This window comes from Diabrotica virgifera, chromosome 4 (genome assembly GCF_917563875.1).
Source record: "Diabrotica virgifera virgifera chromosome 4, PGI_DIABVI_V3a".
In the NCBI taxonomy this organism is placed as follows: Eukaryota; Metazoa; Arthropoda; class Insecta; order Coleoptera; family Chrysomelidae; genus Diabrotica; species Diabrotica virgifera.
Genome location: NC_065446.1, coordinates 175,624,683 through 175,646,497, shown reverse-complemented (window position 1 = coordinate 175,646,497; position 21,815 = coordinate 175,624,683). Strand labels below are relative to the sequence as shown.

General features: G+C 32.2%; 1 protein-coding gene across 1 annotated transcript in view; it reads right to left on the bottom strand.

Annotated features, from left to right (window-relative positions):
- The window catches only part of LOC126883255 (protein O-mannosyl-transferase 2), a 169,343-nt gene that overhangs the window by 43,244 nt on the left and 104,284 nt on the right, over positions 1–21,815 (bottom strand). The window contains exon 10 of the mRNA XM_050648550.1: positions 18,322–18,504. Coding sequence (XP_050504507.1) covers positions 18,322–18,504 — 183 coding nt within the window. The remainder of the gene's footprint in view (positions 1–18,321; positions 18,505–21,815) is intronic.

Sequence of the window (21,815 nt, the reverse complement as noted above, 5' to 3'; positions counted from 1 at the left end):
GTCTGGAAATAGATAAACTGACTAATTTTAAGCAACTATTGTTCTATAGCGTTTTTTCATTAAATTAATATTTTCGAGTTATTTGCGAGTAATTATGTTTATTTTTCAACAAAAAAAAAACACGTTTTCAGACAGTTTTTCGTATATACCACAAAAAGTAATTATTTTATCGAGAAAATCATTCTTATCAAAAATAAAGCTCATACAGACGAATATGAACCTATTTTTCACAACTCTGCTTCTACTGGGTTTAGAGACTTCATATTATTATATACAACACTTTTTTCAGTTTTCTATAATATAAGCTACCTATATTATTGCTAAGAATTTTTTTTTAACTTATTTGTTAAAAGCAGTCTAAAAACTTTTTCTTTATTGCAAAATGAACACATTCACTTGCAAATAACGCGAAAAGTATTCACTTAGTAAAAATCCGCTATTTCCGGATTTATTTTGAAGGTTTTTTTTCACCCCCGAGAATTACTCCCAGGGCAAAAGCACACATCGGCAGAATATCACTTTTTTTATTTGATAAGTTAGCTATGTGTAGATATAGAAAATGGCATGTCAATCATCAACGCATAAACGGTTCTTTAAAATTTAGAGCAAAAACCGTGAGTAAATGAACTTATTATGTAGGTAATTTGATGAATATGTTGAAGTGATATCCTATTGTTCAAAAACAAGCCATAAGTAAAGCTGAAAATGAATTTATTTATTTTATACTTTTATTTCTCACTGTATAGAAACACAATACAATAATGCAGATTTTCCAAAGATACCTATATATAGTATTTACTACAATCACACTAAAGATGCAGTAGAAATAAACAAACGAAGACACGTTGAATGTTACCAAAAGCACTCCCAAATCATAATTTAAAATGTATCTATATACATTAGTATCGTTCGCGGTAACGATTCCGGACTTGTCCAGGACAACTTCGCATGCGCACTTTAAAAATCGCATGCGCACTTTAAAAAAGAGAACGCTCTTTTTTAAAGTGCGCATGCGAAGTTGTCCTGGACAAGTACGGAATCGTTACCGCGAACGATACTATTGTAAATCCCAAATCATGATTTACAAAGTTTACATATTGTAAATCATGATTCGGAAGTGCTCTTCGTAACATTCAACGTGCCTTGGCTTATTTCTTTCTTCTTTGTATTCTTCTTTTAGTGCCTATTCGTTTCGAATATTGGCGATCATTCTGGCTATAATTATTTTATTAACCGATGCTTTATATAGATTAGTTGTTTTTGTGGAGAACCATTTTCTTACGTTCTTTAACCATGATATTCTTCTACTCCCAATTCATCGCTTTCCGAATACTTTACTTTGAAGGATTACCTTCAGTAATCTGTATTTAGTGCCGTTTCTCATTATGTGACCGAGATATTCTAACTTTCTCCTTTTAATGATATACATCACCTCTCTTTCTTTGCCCACTCTTCGTATTACGGTCTCGTTGGTTATCTTGTCCGTCCATGATATCCTTAGGATACGCCTGTATAGCCACATCTCAAAGGCTTAAAGTTTTTTCTCCATTGCTTCAGTGAGTGTCCAGGATTCAACTCCGTTACACAATATTGAGAAGATATAACATCGTAGGAGGACAATTCTTTCTAGGGCATCTTTATTGTGATTTTAGTATAACTGGTTCATAGATGTCAAAGGATTTAGAATGTCTTATAAAAAAAAACCTAAAAAAGTCATTTTTGAAAACTACAACCACGCCAAATCTCATTGTAAGATTGTTAAGTTTACAGACAGACCAGACAGCAATACTTTTGTATTTTTTTAGCAAAGAAGCTGTGCAATCAACCTCATCGGATATACATGAGTTCAGCTTCATTTCTTCAGAAGAATATGAAAGGTAAAGCTTTTTTTAAGTAAAGTATATGGTATCTTTTTAATTACCAACATGTTTTAATTTTAGCATTAACAATCATCCACTAGAATTTCAAAAAGAACAAGAAGAACAAACAGTATTAAAAGGACACCGAATTGTTGATTTATATTATGTCCTACAGTGGGCTTTAAACTTACAGTTTGCTCATTCTAAAGTTTGTACGATGGGAAATCTACATATAGTAGATGAAAAACAGAAGGGGCTAGTTTCGACAGTGGTATTACTATGTAACATGTGTGGTTACAAGACTGAAAAGTCAACAGAAAACCCATCTGAGCAGTCAGCTGTTAATTATGGAGCCGTTTGGGGCACATTATCCACAGGTGGCACATATACACAGTTAACAGGATTATTAGGTTTGTGATAATATGGTAATAAAGTACAAATTTAGTTTAATTGAATTTTTTAAAAGTGCATTAGATATTCCTTCCATGCCTTACCGATTGTTCCACAATATTGAAATTGAACTAGGGGATAAGTGGATAGAAGGATTATGGAAGTCCATGGAAGAAGCTGGTGAAAAGGAAAGAGAATTGGCTATAGCAGAAGGGCAACTAGATTCTGATGGCATACCATGGACTACTGTGTATTGTGACGGAGGCTGGAGTCACAGATCTTATGGACATAGTTATAATGCATCATCTGGCGTTGTAAGTATATTTATTCATATTCATTATTTTACAGAACCTAACATAAATATAACAATTACTATTTATTTCTTAAGCTTAAGGCTAAAATGTTTACATTTCTGATTACATTTTATACATTTTATAAATAGTTCTTTTATAATAAGTCTTATAAATTCTATTTAATTACACTTCAGTGTTTTTAGACACTATTTTTGGCATTCTTTCACTTCCCATTCTTTCGATGTGTCCCAAATACCGTATTCTTTGTGCTTTGATTGTCATTGTCACTGTTTGATTCATTCATTTCTTTGACTCTTTTGAACGAGTATGTTTTTTCTCCATCGATTTGCAACATGATGTTATTTCCTTTTTCTTTTGGATCTGTTTCATTATCATATAGGTACTTTGTCTTTTCTTCATTTATTTCAAGTCCAAACTTTTTGGTTTCGTTTATTTTTCATTAACTTTTGTAGTTGTTTTTTGCTTGTTGCTAATAGTATCAGATCATCTGCAAATGCTTATCATCTCTCATGTCTGGGTTGTTTTTCCGATACCCTCTTTTCCTTTTTTTTTTGGCTTCCTGGTCGAGTGATCTTATTTCTTTTTTTTTGGAATTTTTCGCCTATTTCTTTCAGTTTGTTCTCGTTGTATTTTCTTTTTTTGCTTCTACTTTTTTTCATGATTTTTCTTAATTCTCTGTCTACGCTATATTGTGCTTGTCTTGTCATCTTTATTATTTGTGAGATTTTGAGTCTTACTTTTCTTATTGCTTCTGCTACTTCTTACATTCTTCATCATACCATTATTTTGTTTTTGTTTTCTCTTGGTTTTCGTTAGGGTTACCTTACTTGTGTGTAAGATTGCTTTTTTTACGTTTCCCCATTGTTCTTCTGGATCTGACGGTTTTTGTTCCCTGTTTAGTCTGTTGGTTATTCCTTGTTCATAATTCTTCTGTGTGGTAATATCCTTTAATAGTTCTATGTTGAATTGTTTTTCAATTTCTTTTTTTGTTTTATTGTTCTTCTGTATGTTATGATCGGTTCTGTATTGGCCTCTCACCAAATAGTGAGACGAGCTACATTTCGCTCCTTTCATGCTTTTTACACTTATTATATTGTTTGCATGCTTCTTCTCTATTAAAATATGATCTAGGTCTTTATTCCATATCCATACCTCGTCGTTTATTTTGATTCTTTGAAAGGCCACTTTGACGTTTTTTCATTGTGCTTTGGCTTCTTTAGTCCTTATTCTGATTTTCCTTGGGTTACCCGTTCCGCTTTGTCCGTATCATCTATATCCGTTTTTCAGTAACCTCTTTCAATTTACCAATATAACAATTAATAAGCTATTATAAATATAAGAAAACTAACAGATTATGGTAAAAATAAAAAAAAAATCTTACTTTTTAGGCAGTTATCATTGGAAAACTAACTAAAAAATTTATATATCTGGGAGTTAGAAATAAGTATTGTTCATTATGTGCCCGATATGAATCTAAAAACAGCCCTGTACCTGTTCACACTTGTTATAAAAACTGGCAAGGCTCATCGACTGCAATGGAGACATCAATCATAGTCGAAGGATTTAAGCAAAGCCAAACTCTTCATGGACTTAAATTTTTGCAGTTTATAGCAGATGGAGACTCTAGTGTATATGCTAAAATTCGTGAAGAGGTTGACTATGGACAGTATGTAACCAAAATAGAATGCTGCAACCATGCGATTAAAAATTATGGAAAAGCTCTGTACAAAATTAAAGCAGATACTACTGTGAACAAAGAAGCTAGGGCACTTCTAACCAACAATAAAATTAAAGAACTGCAGAATTGTTGCACCAAAATCATTAATACAGCTGCTTATTCGGATGTGGAAAACTTAAAATCGAATTTACAGAAAAGTATAGACCACGTCTTTGGCAACCATGCTATGTGCAGCGACCAGTACTGTACAGAGCAGCAATCAGATGCACATTTGATGACATCTGTTAAAAATACTGGCTTATACTTTCATATAAATGGTAAGTGTAACAGGCACTCTAATTAGTTTGTCTTTATACATATTTATCAGTTGCACTTTTTTACATAACTTCATTTGCAGGTTCTTTACAGAGACTTATTTCTAAAGGTCACCGCTTAATTGACAAAGAAACCAATAATCGTGCTGAAATGTACATGTCAATTCTATGTAAATTTAATGCGTGCAAGAGGCTAAACCTCTCTGGAAGGGGTAGTTTTAGGTGTCGTTCAGCAATTTCAGGTCTGCGTTATAACGAGGGTGTAGAATGGCAGGAAAAAGAGTGGAGGAGTATTTTAAAGAGGTCTCCAGGAAAATATTTTAAACGAAATATAAAACAAAACCAACGGGCTGTGGAACTAAAATCTAAGAGAAAGCTGGATTTTGTTTCACATTATCGAAAAAAAAGAAGCAGATCCATTAAAAATAATACTGATTATGGTCCTCACGCTTTACAACCAGCATTAACAGAAAATGAGTATCAGTCGGAACATTCTAGGATCCTAAAAGCCATACAAGTAAATTTCAGATTTTTATATTTTGTAATGAAAATAAATCTAATGATATTTTAGGTGCAACCAGAAGAGATCCCGGAAATCGAAAGACAAACCGTAGGTCAATGGGACAATGCTCTTTACAGGCAAGTTAAAAGAAATAGGGTAACAGCTTCCTATTTTGGATCTATTTGCAAAAGAAGGCCTAATACAAGCTGTAGAAATTTAATAAAAACATTAACTGCGCCCTCTTGGGATAATGAATACACGCTTTATGGAAAAGATAAGGAAGATGTCGCAAGACAAAGATTTATGGCATTGAATCCTGAAAAAAAAGTACAGAAGTGTGGAATATTTATTGACAATATTTACAATCACCTTGCTGCTACTCCAGATGGTAATGTACATATTCAATTTCACTACACATTACACGTTTTCGTAAAATTTTTTAATATTTTGAAGCAAATTATAATAGTTACTATTTCAGGAATTGTAGATGAAAATAGTTTGTTGGAAATTAAGTGTCTTCTGAAGGTGCATAAAAGTGGTAAGTCTCTGTTAGAGGCAGTAGAGACTCTAAAAAACATGCCACTGGAAAATAAAAATGGTACATTACAGTTAAAAAAGAACCATTATTACATGTATCAGGTACATCGTTAGAATATTTTACATATTAGAAAATATAATATTTTATTTTTTAGATTCAAGGACAGCTTAATATTGCCCGAAAGGATTACTGCTATTTTGTAGTATATGTCAACGATACAGAGCCCCTATTTGTTGAAAAAATTGAGCGAGACGAAGAACTTTGGGCTCGAATGGTGGAAAGGCTCAATAGTTTTTTCTATAATTGTTTCTTACCGAAAATTATTGACAAAAACAGAAAATGTCTGAATAAAAATCATTAAGAAAAAACGTGTTTTTTTTTAACAATTATAAGTACTGAAAATAGTTGTAAAAACTAAAAAGTGTATATTTATCCTATATCCTACTATACATACTCATTTTTAATTAGATCCTTTCAAACGTTTACTGATTTTTCAAATTAAAATTTAATAAAAGTTATCATATTTCTCTTCATTCATTTTTGTTTAGAAAATTATGGAAATAGAAAAAGCTAATGTAATATAAACAAAATTTTACTAATCTCCCTAAAGAATAAAAAATACCTTTTATAATAAAACAAAGGAGGCTTTCTCATAATGTACCTAATGGTAAAATTCTCACTAAAAGATACAAAACTTTGATTCATTTGGAAATATTTTATTACTATTATATTATAAATCTGTATTTAGATTCTCTTCCTATTTAGACATATTTGTATTTGTATTCAGTTAATTCTTTACCTGCACAAAAATGTTTATTTCAAATCGATAAAGAAATTTTCAATTGTTTGAAATACAGGTATAATGTTAGTTAGTAATTAGGAAATACCCAATGATCTAAAAAGGGATTATGCTAATTCACAAGAGAATGAAGACCGAGTTACTAGGTATTTATTTACATAATATAAGAACAGTATTTCTAAGAAATGTAAAATACCTAAGTCAGTTGAAAAACAGCGTCAACTACAATAACAATGTTTTTAGTTAGATTTACTCACAGTAAAATATTGCAAAACCTCCGAATTTTAAACAACCGCTTGGATTGACATGAGATTTGGCATATACATAGCTAACAGTAAAAGAAAAAAAGTATATTACGGTTTTTCGCAAATAAATCAAAAAGTAAGTTTATCGAAAAAATATTCACAGCAAAAATATCTTCCCAGTTTCCTTCCAAAGCTTTCTTAAATGTCTTCTTCTTCAAGTGCCATCTCCGCGACGGAGGTCGGCAATCATCATAGCTATTCGGACTTTGGAGACGGCTGCTCTGAAAAGTTCATTTGATGTACATCCGTACCATTCTCTCAGGTTGCGCAGCCACGATATTCTGCGTCTCCCTATGCTTCTTTTTCCTTGAATCTTTTCCTGCATAATGAGTTGGAGCAAGTTGTATCTCTCTCCACGTGTAATATGTCCGAGATATTCAAATTTTCTGGTTTTGCTTGTATTTAAGACTTCCATTTCTTTATTCATCTTTCTCAGAACCTCTTTTGTTTGTGACGTGTTCTGTCCATGGTATTTTTAGAATTCTTCTATATACCCACATCTCGAATGATTCCAGTTTTTTCATTGGTGCCTCATACAAGGTCCAAGCTTCCATTCCGTAAAACTGAGTCGAGAAAACGTAGCACCTAGCCAACCTTACTCTTAGCTCTAACCTTAGATCTCTTGTGCAGAGCACTTTTTTCATTTTGTTAAAATTCGCTCTAGCCTTTTCTATTCTAATTTTAAGCTCCTGGAAGTAATTATTTGTGGAGTTGATCGTTGTTCCAAGATATGCATATTGGTCTACTCGTTCGATGTTGGTTCCGTTTATGAGGAGATTCTCGTTATTTCTTTGAGTTTTAGATATTCTTATAAATTTTGTCTTCTTGATGTTCATTGTTAGACCGTATTCTTTTCAATATGTCGCTATTCTGTTAACCAGTCTCTGAAGATCTTCAATATTTTCGGCTAAGACGACAGTGTCATCCGCATATTTAATGTTGTTAATGGGAACTCCTTCTTCTTCTTCTTAAAGTTCCCTCTCCTATCGGAGGTTGGATATCATAATGGCTATGGTCACTTTGTTGGCTGCTGCTCTGAATAGTTGTAATGAACTACAGTTAAACCATTCTCTAAGGTTCCTCAGCCAGGAGATGCGTCTTCTTCCTATGCCTCTTCTTCCTTGGATCCTTCCTTGCATAATAATTCTCAGCAACTCATATTTTTCTCCTCTGGTAATGTGACCCAAATATTCCAGTTTTCTAGTTTTTATACTTTTCATAATTTCTAACTCCTTATTTAAACGTCGTAGCACTTCAACATTGGTAATCCTTTGAACCCACTGAATTTTCAATATTCTTCTGTAACACCACATTTCGAACGCTTCTATTCTTCTTATGTGTTGTCTCTTCAATGTCCAAGCTTCCATTCCGTATAGCAATATAGAAAATATGTAGCATCTTAGAGCCCTCAATCTGAGAGGCAACTGAAGGTCTTTGTTTGTAAGCAGTGTCTTCATTTTTATAAATGCTTGCCTTGCAGTTTCAATTCGGACTTTAATTTCTTTGCTTTGGTCATTTTTGTCATCAACCCAGGTTCCCAGATATTTGTATGTATTAACTTTTTCTATTTGGATTTGCTCTATCATTAACCTTTCATTTCCATGTTCTGTTTTTGAGACAATCATAAATTTAGTTTTTTTCTTGTTTATTTTTAGTCCGTATCGAATGCAATAATCGTTAATTCTATTTAGCAATTCTTGTAGTGATTCCAGGGTGTCTGCCATTATAACGGTGTCATCAGCGAATCTTATGTTATTTACTATTGTTCCGTTTATAGAGATTCCATCACTTAGCTCCGCTATCGCTTCCTGAAATATGGCTTCACTGTACAGGTTAAACAGTAGCGGCGACAGAACACAACCCTGTCTTACTCCTCTCTTTATATCAATATTCTCGGACTCCTGTTCTTCTATCTTTATATTGGCCTTTTGATTCCAATACAGATTGATGATAATTCGTAAATCTCGGGAACTCCGTTCACCTTTATTCCAGCTGTTTTACCCTCAAGAGCTTGTTTTAGGATCTCTTCCGAGTAGGCATTGAAAACAGGCGACAATACGCATCCCTGTCTCACGTCATCCCACGTCTAATTTCATTTTCCTTTGACAACTGTTCGTTAACACGTACTTTTGCTCGCTGCTTATTATATAAATTATTAGATATGATCCTGAGGTCTTTGTAGTCTATCTTCTTTAATTTCAGGACATTTATTAATTGTTCATGTCGTACTTTATCGAAAGCTTTATTATAGTCAATAAAACAGACATATATATCTTGATTGATATAAAAAAATAAAGCTTTCCAAAAATGTAGCTTATAAAAAAGTGAAACAAACGGTGTATTCAAGTCTGTAGACCCAGTAGAAGCACAGTTGCAGCTAATGAAAAGTAGGTTCTTTTTCGTTAAATTCCAAATCGAATATTATTAAAAATTATAAGAATAAGTAAAAACTTATTATAACTTTTTAAAGTGTTTAATAAAAAAAGCTTTAGTTTTGTTTTTTTAAATAAATTTCTAACATCAAAAGTAAGTAAGCTACGCTCAAAATAATGTTGGTCCCTTTGATTTTTGCGTTGTTTTTTTTAACAAAAAAAGACACCAACTTTATTTTTAGCGTAACTTACTTACTTTTATGATAGTTACTTTTATAAAAAATAAAAATGAATTTTTAAAAACATTGTATTAGATTTACACGAAAAATGCTTAATTTTTTTGTTATTTCACGATGAAATATTCGATTTGAAATTTGACGAATAACAACTATTTTTCATTAGCTACAACTCTGCTTCTACTGGGTCTACACACTTCATATACCTATACACCGTTTAGTTTCATTTTTTTATAAGCTATGTTTTTGCTAAGATTTTTTTCGGTAAAGTACTTCTTACTTTTTAAGTTATTTGATAATAAAGATAAAGATTTGGATAAAAAAATGATTACACAATTATAATTGAAAGTCAAACAAGGCTCAAAATATTTACTGGGAGGGGAAGGGGCCACTCTTCTAAACAAACCATGTGATTCGTATTTCCATGGTTACAAAACTCGTTTTCAATGATTTGCAGGCTTTTTTAAAATCCGGCAAACGCGCATCTGTCGACATTTAATACATCACTGCCGCCATCTACTAAATGACAGGTGAACTCATTTTCTCATCTATTAAGTGATAGTCGAACTAATTTATCACTAACAAAATGCCAACTTGTTACAGTAATATCAAAAAAATCCCTAGTTTGCCGATTTTTACTATAATTTTTAGTTTTAGGTACAGTTAATTTAAAAATTATGGCAGTATGGGCAATGAAATTTTGCTTAAAATAAAGGTTTTTGTATAGTTAATCCTTTGTGGTAGTTATTTTGTACCCAAGTTCAAAAATTATTACACAAAACCAATTCTTAGGGCAGGTTACCAAGTAAGTTTTGACATGGATTATTTTAAGTACAGTTATAAAAAATTTACTGCTTTCTTTGGAAATTTTAACTAGATACTATTAAAATAGAAACTCTACAGTTCACGTACATACCCTTAAGTTGAAGATTGGTTTTGAAATAGTGACGTTAACTGTACCTAAAAACTATATAAATTTTAACATTGTGTCATACCACCTTAAAATGGTTCCTTACGGCAGATAGTGACCAACCATCTTCTAATTTCGTTACAATTCTTGCTTTTAGTTATTTGCTAGCATTTGGAACCATTTTTTGAGGTTGAACAAAATAAGTTATCTAAATAAATAAATAAATAAATAAATAAATACTTTATTTTCTTTTAGACAGACAGAGTCTGTATAGAATTTGTCAAAAGTAATACATTAAGTAAATATAACAAACAAATAAACAATTTCACTACACAAACTAACAATGAAAATACATTTAAAATTGAAGAAATTCTTTAACCGAATAAAAAATGTGTGTCATCAGAAATTCCTTTAAATTTAGTTTAAAGCTTGTCAGGCTCTTACACAATTTTATATGGGTTGGTAAACTATTATAGTCTTTGTCCCATTATACCCGGGGACCTGCAATATATATTTCCCCTACATATTGGGGCACGCAAGGTATCTTTATATCTAGTGTTCATGTTATGTATTTGCCCATTGGTTTTAAAATTTTCGAGGTTATTAAATATATATATATACAGGTCTCCAGAATATAAATACAGGCCAAAGGCAATATTTTGAAATTTTGAAAGTATTGCCTACAACTTGTTTTATGAGGGATACCAGCAATAGTCCGTATTATTCTTTTTTGTGCAAAAAAAGACTTCATTGATATGGGAACTTGATCCCCAAAAACAAATCCCGTATCTCAAACGAGATTCGGCTTGGGCACAATAAAGCATTATTAATTGTTTCTCCGTTAAAACTTGTTTTAAATTTCGAAACAAAAACGTTGCTGAGTTTAACTTTGCGGCCAGTGTATCACAATGTTTCCTCCAATAAAGACATTCATCTAAATCAGGGGTTCCCAAACTGGGGGGCGCGCCCCCCGGGGGGCGTAAGGACATGTCAGGGGGGGGGGGGCGCGAGACAAGTCGAAAATTAAATTAAATTCAGGTGCCTACCTAGTTTTTCTAAAATTCTAAATTAACCATGATGTTTAGAAAATTAAAACAAACCACTGTAACATCTGACTTTACTACATAAATTTGAAATCGAAGGCTTGAAAGAATGGAATGTGAGCCGTTCAATGTGGCAATAGCGCGCATAATTTGACAACCGAGCGTTTCCAAGCACTGCCTCCCTCCTTCCCTCCTAACCGCCAGACGCAGGCCAGCTAACCGCAGACGCAGCTCTTATCAATTGTGACTCAGTGTTTGAGATACCTTGGCGTAGCCTGCACTTATTTTTGCATTATAAAAGCGTACGTGTTGTGAAATTTTAATTGTGGTAGTTGACTTTTATTGATTTCGTTGATTTGAGTGAGGGAAGATAATTGTAGTCAAGATGAGCTCAGCAAAGAAACGCAAGTATAATGATGATTATATCAAATATGGGTTTATTTGTATGCGTAAAGATAATGTCGAACATCCTCAGTGTGTAATTTGCTATGAAGTATTAAGTAATGATGCAATGAGACCTAATCGTCTTGAAAGACATTTGTCATCCAAACATAACCCTTTTAAGGACAAACCAAAGGAATTTTTTGCTACAAAATCTGAAAATTTAAAACGCATGAAGTTAGATAGTACTGGTTCTACTGCTCAGTCATCTGAAAAAGTTCTTGAAGCTTCATATGAGCTATCACTTCTGATTGCTAAAGAAAAGAAGAGCCATATTATTGGAGAGACGCTTGTTAAACCGTGTTTGTTAAAGGCAGCTGATATTATTCTTGGAACGCAGAGTAAGCAAAAGTTATCTCAAATACCTGTTTCTGACAATACCGTGAAACGTCGCATTGATGACATGGCCGAAGACATACAAAACCAGGTACTTGATGCAGTAAAACAATCGCCATTTTTTGTTATTCAGCTAGACGAGAGTACCGACATAGCACAATGTTCTCAGTTAATTGTTTATGTTCGGTATGTTGAAAATGATAGAGTGAAAGAGGAGCTACTCTTTTCTACAGAGTTGGAGACCACGACAAAAGCTATTGATGTTATGAAAGCAGTGTCAGACTTTTTTGACAAACAGGAAATCTCTTGGCAAAAACTAATCGGTGTATGTACGGATGGCGCGCCTTCAATGCTTGGTTCTCGCTCAGGATTTGTACAATTAGTAAGAGAGAAAAATGCTGATGTGACTGGGATACATTGTGTTATACATCGACAAGCCTTGGCAGCAAAAACTCTTTCAAATGAATGCAATGCTGTCTTAAAGTTGTGTATTAAAGTAGTGAATTACATAAAAAACAGTGCGTTGAATACTCGACTGTTTAAAACTCTTTGTGAAGATTTAGGAAGTGATCACAAAACACTGCTATTTCATACAGAAGTACGATGGCTCTCAAAAGGAAACATGTTAGCAAGATTATTTGACCTTCGAGATGAAATAATCACCTTCTTGGAACAGCAAAAGCAAAATGAACTACGCGTGGCCTTCAAAAAAAGTTGTACCCAAGTAATATTGGCTTATTTGTCAGACATCTTTGACTCGTTGAACAGCCTTAACTTAAGCCCTTAACTGCAGGGTGGAGACTCAAATATAGTTACTCATCGTGCAAACTCGTTACTCAAACTGCAACTTTGGAGGCGTAAAATATCAGCAAACCCCTGCAATTATTCGAGTTTTCCTAAAGTAGAGTCAATGTCAGAAGAAACACGCTTCAGAGATATTTATGAAGGATCAAGTTTGAAAATCCAAATATCAAACCATTTGGAGAGCCTAATTGAAGAGTTCCAGAAATACTTTCCAAACACTTGTGACGATAGTATTTTCAGAATGTCAACCGACCCATTCCATGTCAACATAGACTCCTTGCCTGAATCACTTCAAGAAGATGCTTTGCAAATAAAACATGATTCCTCTGCCAAATACAACTTTGATATAATGGACAAACCTTCATTTTGGTTAAAATATTTCAAAGTGTATCCTAGTGTATCACGGGAAGCTCTTCGTTTATATTTGCCTTTTTCAAGTACCTCTTTGTGCGAAAAAGCATTTTCAACATTTGTGGCAATTAAAACAAAAGTATCGAAATAAACTTGATGCTGCTAGTGACTTGCGTTGTGCACTTACTAAAACTCAGCCACGAATAGGCATACTAGTAAAGAAAATGCAAGCCCATCCATCTCATTAACCAACCTAATCTATTTTTTCTTTTATTAATAATTTTTGTATTTTATTAAAACTGATATTGTTGTATTTTATGGCAGTATGTATATATAAATAAATGTTTTGTTTTTTATGTAACACTTATTTGATTTTGTTTTGTTCCCAGGCATATACAATTTATTGTTAAGGGGTGGGGGGGCGCGAGAAACTTTCATTTCAACAAAAGGGGGCGTGGTACAAAAAAGTTTGGGAACCCCTGATCTAAATGAAGTCCTAAGAACTTTAATGATGAAACAAGTTCAATATCATTATTATTTATATTTAAATTAATTGGGTTAATACATCGTTGCCTATTATGGAACTGCATGAAAAGAGTTTTTTGGGTGTTCAACAATAAATAGTTCTTAGAGAACCAGTTGTAAAGATCTGACAGTAAGCTGTTACATTTGGACTTCAAAGAAGTATCAGGTCCATTGACTATTACATTTATGTCGTCTGCAAATGTCGTGAAATGTCCATCCGAGTTAACCGAGACAACATCGTTTACATAAATAAGAAAGAGAACATGTCCTAAAATTGAGCCTTGCGGTACACCTATGTCAATATCGAGATAGTTGGATTTATGCGTCGCATTTGATAATTTTCCTTTTTCTGTTAAGCTGACGTATTGACGACGTGCAGTTAAGTATGATGTTAACCAATTTAACGCACGTCCTTGAATGCCGATATTTTTTAATTTATAAAATAAAATTTCGTGATTGACACAGTCGAAAGCCCTGCTAAGATCACAAAATATCCCAACAGGACTCTCTCCAGTATCTATTAGAGATGTGAGAGTATCATAAAAGGAATGCGTTGCTGTATGGGTAGATTTTTTGGACTGGAAACCATGTTGGTTACTAACAATCACTTTATTCGTCTGTAAAAATGAGTTAAGTCTTTGTAAATAACTGTATTCAAAAATTTTTGAAAATACCGAAGAAATTGTTATTGGACGGTAATTATTTACTATTTAGTTTTGGGTCACCTTTTTTATGAATTGGTAACACCTTTCCCGTTTTTATACAATCTGGAAAATTGCCATTTGAAAATGATAAATTAACTAAATATGTTAATGGCGATATTATAAAAGATTTTATTAAAAACCCAGGGATTTCATCAAAGCCATGAGATTTTTTATTTTTAGTTTTTGGTTTAATAATTTGTTTAATTCTATTGTAGTGTACGGATGTAGAAGAAAGTGGTCATCCAAAACAGTGTTGTTACAAATATATGTACTATCAGGTTTGTTTGGAATGGTCGCAATTGCATCCAATGGAGCATTTTTAAAAAATAGGTTAAATTTATTGGCTATTTCTAATAAATCTGTAATTAAGTTATCCCCGTTTGAAAGTGTTATGTTACTTTCATTTTTTTTTACTTTTTGAAAAATCAGATATAATTTTCCAAGCACTTTTAGAAGGATTATCTGAGGTGTTTATTATATCTTGGTAATGGCATTTTTTGGTTAAATTTAGAAGCTTTTGATGCTCTCTTTTTTATGTCTATAATAATCACGCAATTCTGGAAATGCCCTAGATAATGCATGCAAATTTTTCAATTGATAACTTGATTGTCTCACCTCAATATTAACCCATTTATTACTATTTAATTTGGACTTTTTATTTATAATAGGAAAATTTATGTTAAAATGATACATAAAAATATTAAAAGCAATATTTGTATCTAGGATAACATATATTTGATTCCAGTCGTCACTTGAGATGTCATTTATAAATTTATTTATAGTAATGTCATTAAAATTTCTTTTTTGATAGAAAACACTCGACTCTCCCGCAAAATCAAACTCAATCAGTACAGTTCGATGGTCGGACACAGTATTGTCGTTTACACAAGTAACAGAAGAGTTTAAAAAATTAACAAAGACGTTATCAATCGTCGTAATGCTGGTATCCGTGACCCTAGTGGGCCATTTTACGAGATTAAAATTTACATTAAAAGAAGAAAGGACATTTTGTAGTTTGATAACATCAGAATTTAAATATCTTGTATCAATATTAAAATCACCGCATACAATAATATAGGTATTAGATTTAAAAACGAAATTTAAAACCGACTCAAGATTTTCTAAAAAAGTATTAATATTGCCAGAGGGGGACCTATAACAGTTTAATATTATAACTATGTTATTTAATCTGTCTTTTTTATTGTCTATATTATTTAATCTGACAAATGTCAATGTCTATGTTATTTAATCTGACAAATTTTAAGATGTGGCAGTGACAGTGACAGTATGTAAATAATAAGTATTTATCCTTCAAAATACACTGTTCAATTTTCTACAAATTACGCTTTAAGACTCGTATCAGTTTTTTTTTTGGAACCAGCTGTACCTTGATGAGATTCAATTTATAAATTAGACTGGCCAGCATATAGCCCAAATCAGATTTAAATCTGATTATAGCAATTATATAATACTTTAAAACATCTTCTTCTTCTTCGTCTAGCTATTCACGTCCACATCTGAACATAAGCCTCTTCAAATCTTCCTTTCCATTGTTTTTCGTTGTACGCTACTTGTAGCCAAATTTTCCAGGCAGTTCGTTTCAGATCATCTGTCCATCTCATAGGAGGTCTGCCTCTGGGTCTTTTGTGTTCGTATGGTCTCCAGGTTAGAATTGTTCTGTGCCATTTGTTAAGATCGCTCCTAGCTACATGTCCAGCGTATTCCCATTTCAATTTTAGTGATTTTCGTACCACATCGGTGACTTTGGTTTTCTGTCTTATCCATGTGTTTGTTTTCCTGTCCTTAAGTGATATGCCAAGCATTGCTCTTTCCATCGCGTGTTGAGTGACTCTGAGTATGTTCATATTCTTTTTTGTGATTGTCCATGTTTGTGCCCCATATGTTAATATCGGAATAATGCATGCATCAAAAACTTTGGATCTAAGATGTAGTTGAATTTGCTGATTTCTGAGTATATAGTTCAGTTTGCCGAATGCTGCCCATGCTAACTTTCTTGTCCTAAGTATATATATCCTCCAACTTTTTCTATAACTTTGTTGTTTATTATTGTCATCGTTTCTTCGGAGTGCATGACTTTTGTTTTGTTTAAATTCATTTTCAGTCCTATTTTAGAAGATTATGTGTGGAGTTCTGAAAGCATGGTTTGCAGTTCTTGTAGGTCAGTAGCTATCAGGATTATGTGATCCGCAAATCGTAGATTACTGAGGTAGCGGCCATCGATGTTTATTCCCTTATATTTCCAATTTAGATTTTTAAAACGTCCTCCAAAACTAAGGTGAACAGTTTGGGTGATAGAGTGTCTCCCTGTTTGACTTCCCTGTTTAATGGTACAGGGTTCGTGTATTCATTTTCATTTAGGTAGTATGTAGCTGTAGCTTGGTTCATAGTTTCTTTTATTAAGTTAATATATCTGCTGTCTATTCTACAATTTTGAATTGCGTTTATTACGGCCGTGTGTTCTATAGTGTCGAAAGCTTTTTCGTAGTCTATGCTATAAAAACTGGAAATTTTTCTATTAATATTTTTGTGGTTAACAGGTGATCGGAAGTTGAATAGCCTTTTCTAAAACCTGCCTGTTCATATGGTTGGTATTCATCTAATTTTCTTGTTAGTCGGGTAGTTATGACTTTGGTGAGTATTTTAAATAGGTGTGACAATAGACTGATGGGCCTGTAGTTTTCCAACTTTCGATTATCACCTTTCTTGTGTAATAAGATTACTTTAGAGTTGTTCCAGCTCTTAGGGGAAGAGCTGGAACTTTAAAACATAGCATTCGGAAAACAAATCCTATTCCTATGATACAGGGGCTAAGAATAACAGCACAAAAAATTTCATTACACATGCATATACAATATTTTTGTCCGTGAGTATATTAGGGTCGCCTAAGAGGGGGTATGGTTTGAAATCAACATATCAAGCACATTTTTGTGAATTGTTTTCGAAGCTATGGTAGAAATATTTTATTTTTAAATTAAATAAACATATTAAGTACAATTCAAAGAATATTTAAGAAAAAATTCAATCCAAAATATTTAAAAATAAGCCATTGGTGACAAATTTTGGCAGGCAGCTCAAAAAAAATGGATTTTGCTGTGGACATCAGAACTCATCACTGGATTATACGAAACCAAAAATTCAAAAAGATTTAATTAGCTTATGAGTTTCTCGAGGTAACAACGTCGAGTTTTTTTATTTTTAATGATTTTTGAATTTTTGGTATCACTCATAAGTGAAAAATACGAAATTTTTGATAAAAAAATTGTGAAAACCAACAGGTTTAATATTGTTGAACAAAAAATAAGCACAAAACGAAAAATATCTCGACGTTGTTACCTCACGAAATGTCTAAAGAAAATCTATGCAAAATTTCAGGTAAATCGGTCAAGTAGTTTTTCAGCTACAATGTCCACCGCATTTGAAAAAGCAGTTTTGAGAAAAATGCGTGTAAAGTTTTGACAACTGCATCTTTATCTTCTTATTTGTCTGCCAAATCGTAAAGTGATGAATATTGGAATATGTTTTTTGAATTGCGGAGTAATCTACAAAAGAGAAGGCGAACGGTTGTTGAACGTTTCTCACTACGCTCAAGCGTACTATCACAAAGCCGCGGCAAAGCGGGTCGAAGGTAGGGATATTCAACACTCTGTATCTCGGGTAATTTTACTCCGATCAATCTGAAACTTTCAGAGAGTATTCTTGAAAGTAGGCACTTTCATTTGAAATAATAAAAAAATCAAATATTTCAAACCATACCCCCCCCCCCTTAAGTAGGTAGTAAAAAAATGTTTACGCGAAATGTACGTAGCGGCTAGGAACCCATCTCGGTTTACAGTTAGGTATGAATTAGGCCAGTACTTGAAGCGTGTAACACTATCTTACCTGAAAATGTTTTTTTGTGATCGGTGCCTGTTCTTTATGTGAATGTAGATTGCGTTTGGTTGGAATGTGTTCTAAACGAACTAAATCTCCGTTTTTTATTATTTCAATTCCATCAGCTGATTCAGAGTTAAATTTTTTTATGATCCATTTATTGTTATCATCTTTGTGAGTATAGGTAGTAATCTAGAATAATAATGTTTTGTTACAAGTTACCTTAAAAAAGAGCTTCAACGAGTATTTGAAACAATTTTTGTCTAACAGAAAAACAAAAAAATCCAAAATATTCAGAAAAGCAGGACCTAAACTTTTTTATACACTTCTAGATTTTATTATATCACTAATATTTTTAGGTTATTTTGAAAAAAAAAATGCATTTTTTCAAAACAAAAAAAAATATTTTTTACTTTAAAATCAATTTTTTTCAAAAATACTTTGAACCGCTGAAACTTACATATCATGTAAACAATACATAAGTAATGTAAATACTAAAGTGGTAAAGATTAATTTTATTTGGGATACTAAATAGGGGGCGATTTTCACGATTTATTTACAAAAAAAGGGACCAACTTTATTTTGAGCGTAACTTGCTTAGTCTTAATCCAAGAAACTTTTATAAAAAACAATAAGAAAGCTTTTACTTAAATTTTAAAAAAGTTTTGATGAGTTTTTACCAAAGAGTGCTTCATTTTTTGGATAGTTCACGTAGAAATATTAGAATTAGAATGTTTTCGAATAAGAATCTACTTTTCATAAATGTAAAGACTGAAATAGTTTTGTACACACTTATGGCAACAGGTAAATAGAGAGAAGTGTATTTTTGAAGCGTGTAAAATAAATAATTCCTAGCTGAGCGCTTTCGGCTTACAAAGCCATCTTCAGAGCTATGGTCAAAATTTGTAACATATGTAATTATTTATTTTACACACTTCAAAAATACACTTCTCCCTATTTACCAACTTTTCATAAGCCACAACTTTGCTTCTACTATATCTACTTACAGACTATATACATAATATACCATTTTTTGATAAACTAAGAAAAATTTCCGATAAATACTTTTTTTTCTTGAAAAATGAACATTTTCACTCGCAAATATCTCGAAAAAGTATTGAGTTAGTGAAAAAAACTCTATAAGACAAAAGTTGCTTAGGACACAGAATAAAACTCAAAAATACCTGTTCAGTAATTCTTAAAAATCTATTATCGAATGACATCAAATACTACCCCCTACTCCAACCCCTAGAGGTGGGGTGGGGCTCAATTTGAAATCGTAAATGGAAACCCCCAGTTTTATTGCAGATTTGGATTCCTTACGTAAAAGTAAGAAACTTTTATTCGAGACATTTTTTTCTATTATATAGAAATAGAATAATATAGAAATAGTCTGTCTCGAGAAATACACTTCCAAGTAAAAAACTAAAAAACACGTGTTTAATATTTTTCAAAAACCTATCGAATGACACCGTCTCGTGTTTGGTGGCATTCAATTCGATAGGATTTTGAAAAATATTCAACTTGTGTTTTTTTGATTTTTCATTTGAGAATGTGTTTCTAACAGATATTAAACAATTTCTATAAATCGTTTTTCCGATTATAGCGCCATCTATCCAGAATTCGAAAAAATGTCTCGAATAAAAGTTGCTTACTTTTACGTAAGGAATCCAAATCTACAATTAAAACTGGAGGTCAACATTAAATATTTTAAAGTTACCCCCATCCCACGTAGGGGGTCGTGTTTGGTATCATTTGATAGATTTTTAAAAATTATTGAACACATATTTTTCATTTTTTCGATCCGATGTTCATTTCGCGAAATATTCAACGGTTCCGCGACTTTTGGGTTGGGACACCCTATATATAAAGTTGACGAAATAAAAATAAATATATGTAGTGAATTATCATTAAAATTTAAAAACCTACAAAATGAGACTTTATAAGTTACCAACTTACAGTAGTTTCGGAAATGTAATAATGAATTAACCGAATGTATTTTTCAAAATCAAAATACTTTACTTTTTTCAAGGCAAAAAAATTCATGTCGAAATAGTTTTAATTTTATTTCGTAATGGGAAAGTACATCATGTGACACCTCATTTAAAATCATTTGATTACAAAAATGTATAATACGTACATACACAAAATTTTGGTCAAATGCTTTTTAAACGCATTAATTTTTTTTTCGAATCCTGAGAAAACTAATACGAGAATCTTTGAAAAATTTAAACGCAGAATAAAATATTACATTATTACCGAGGGCTGAAAGTCCATTAGAATAAACAAAAAGTTTCTTTTGAATGATATATTTGAAATTAACACGCTGACGTATAGAACGTCCATAGACCTGTAATTTCAATTGATGTAATGTGACACAACGTCTATACACGTTGCGTTTTCCCCTATTCTACTTTGCAAAATACAATATAGTGTCACAACACTTGCTTATACATTTGACGCACTGTCCGTCAACGTGTTAAAAATCATACTCAATTTTCTCTTTTTCTCCCCCCTGTAACTTATTAAAATAAACATTATAGAAGTTTTCAGAGACTTTCGACCTTCGGTAATAAGGTAATCTTGCATTTTGCGTTTAAATTTTTCAAAAATACTTATTAGTTTTCTCAGGATTATAAAAAAAAATGAATGCATTTAAAAAGCATTGGACCGACATTTTGTACAAGTATTGCCTATACATTTTTGTAATCAGTATCTCAAAAGCTTTTAAATAAGGTGTCACATGATGTACTTTCCCATATGAAGTTTAAAATTTAATTTATTACCCTAATTTTATATATGTGGATGATTGCATCCCGCGACATAAGTGACTATCTATCGTACTCGTGGAGAAATACTCACTTCTGTCAAACGTGATACAAAATAAGCTTATATAATATTATATATCTATACATACTTTCATGCATATAAGACATACCTTTTTCCATAAAACTCTCGAAAGTAGAATTGGTATTTACTGCATGACTTGCATAAATCGCATGACTTGTTTTGAATGCTCTCAGAACTTAAATTTGATCCAAGAGCAGTAGGTCTCATAGTATGATCTATCTGATAAGATGTACCTTGTACATATTTATTATCATCTTACTATTAATATTATCACCCAAACTATGTTGATTTTTTAAAAAATAATCAGTTATATTGCGACATTTGAATTTTTTACTTTTTAAGTTCTCGGTAGAAGCTTCTGATTCCTTTCGTTTATTTGACATCTTATAACTCTTCGTAAATCACAAACTATATTAATATAAAAAAGAAGAATAAACTCAAAATACTATTAATCACGCTATCAATTTACAACCTAAGATCTGTACGAATCAGTATTAGAGATGTTACTTGCATCGATACCCAAAATGCACTAATTACTAATAATTAATAAGGGTGTTCTTTTTTCGTGGTCAGCTCGGGTCAGATCGGCGTGTGAACATATTATTTATATTTTCGGCGAATTAATATAGTTTTTGCTAGGCGCGCAATTTTCG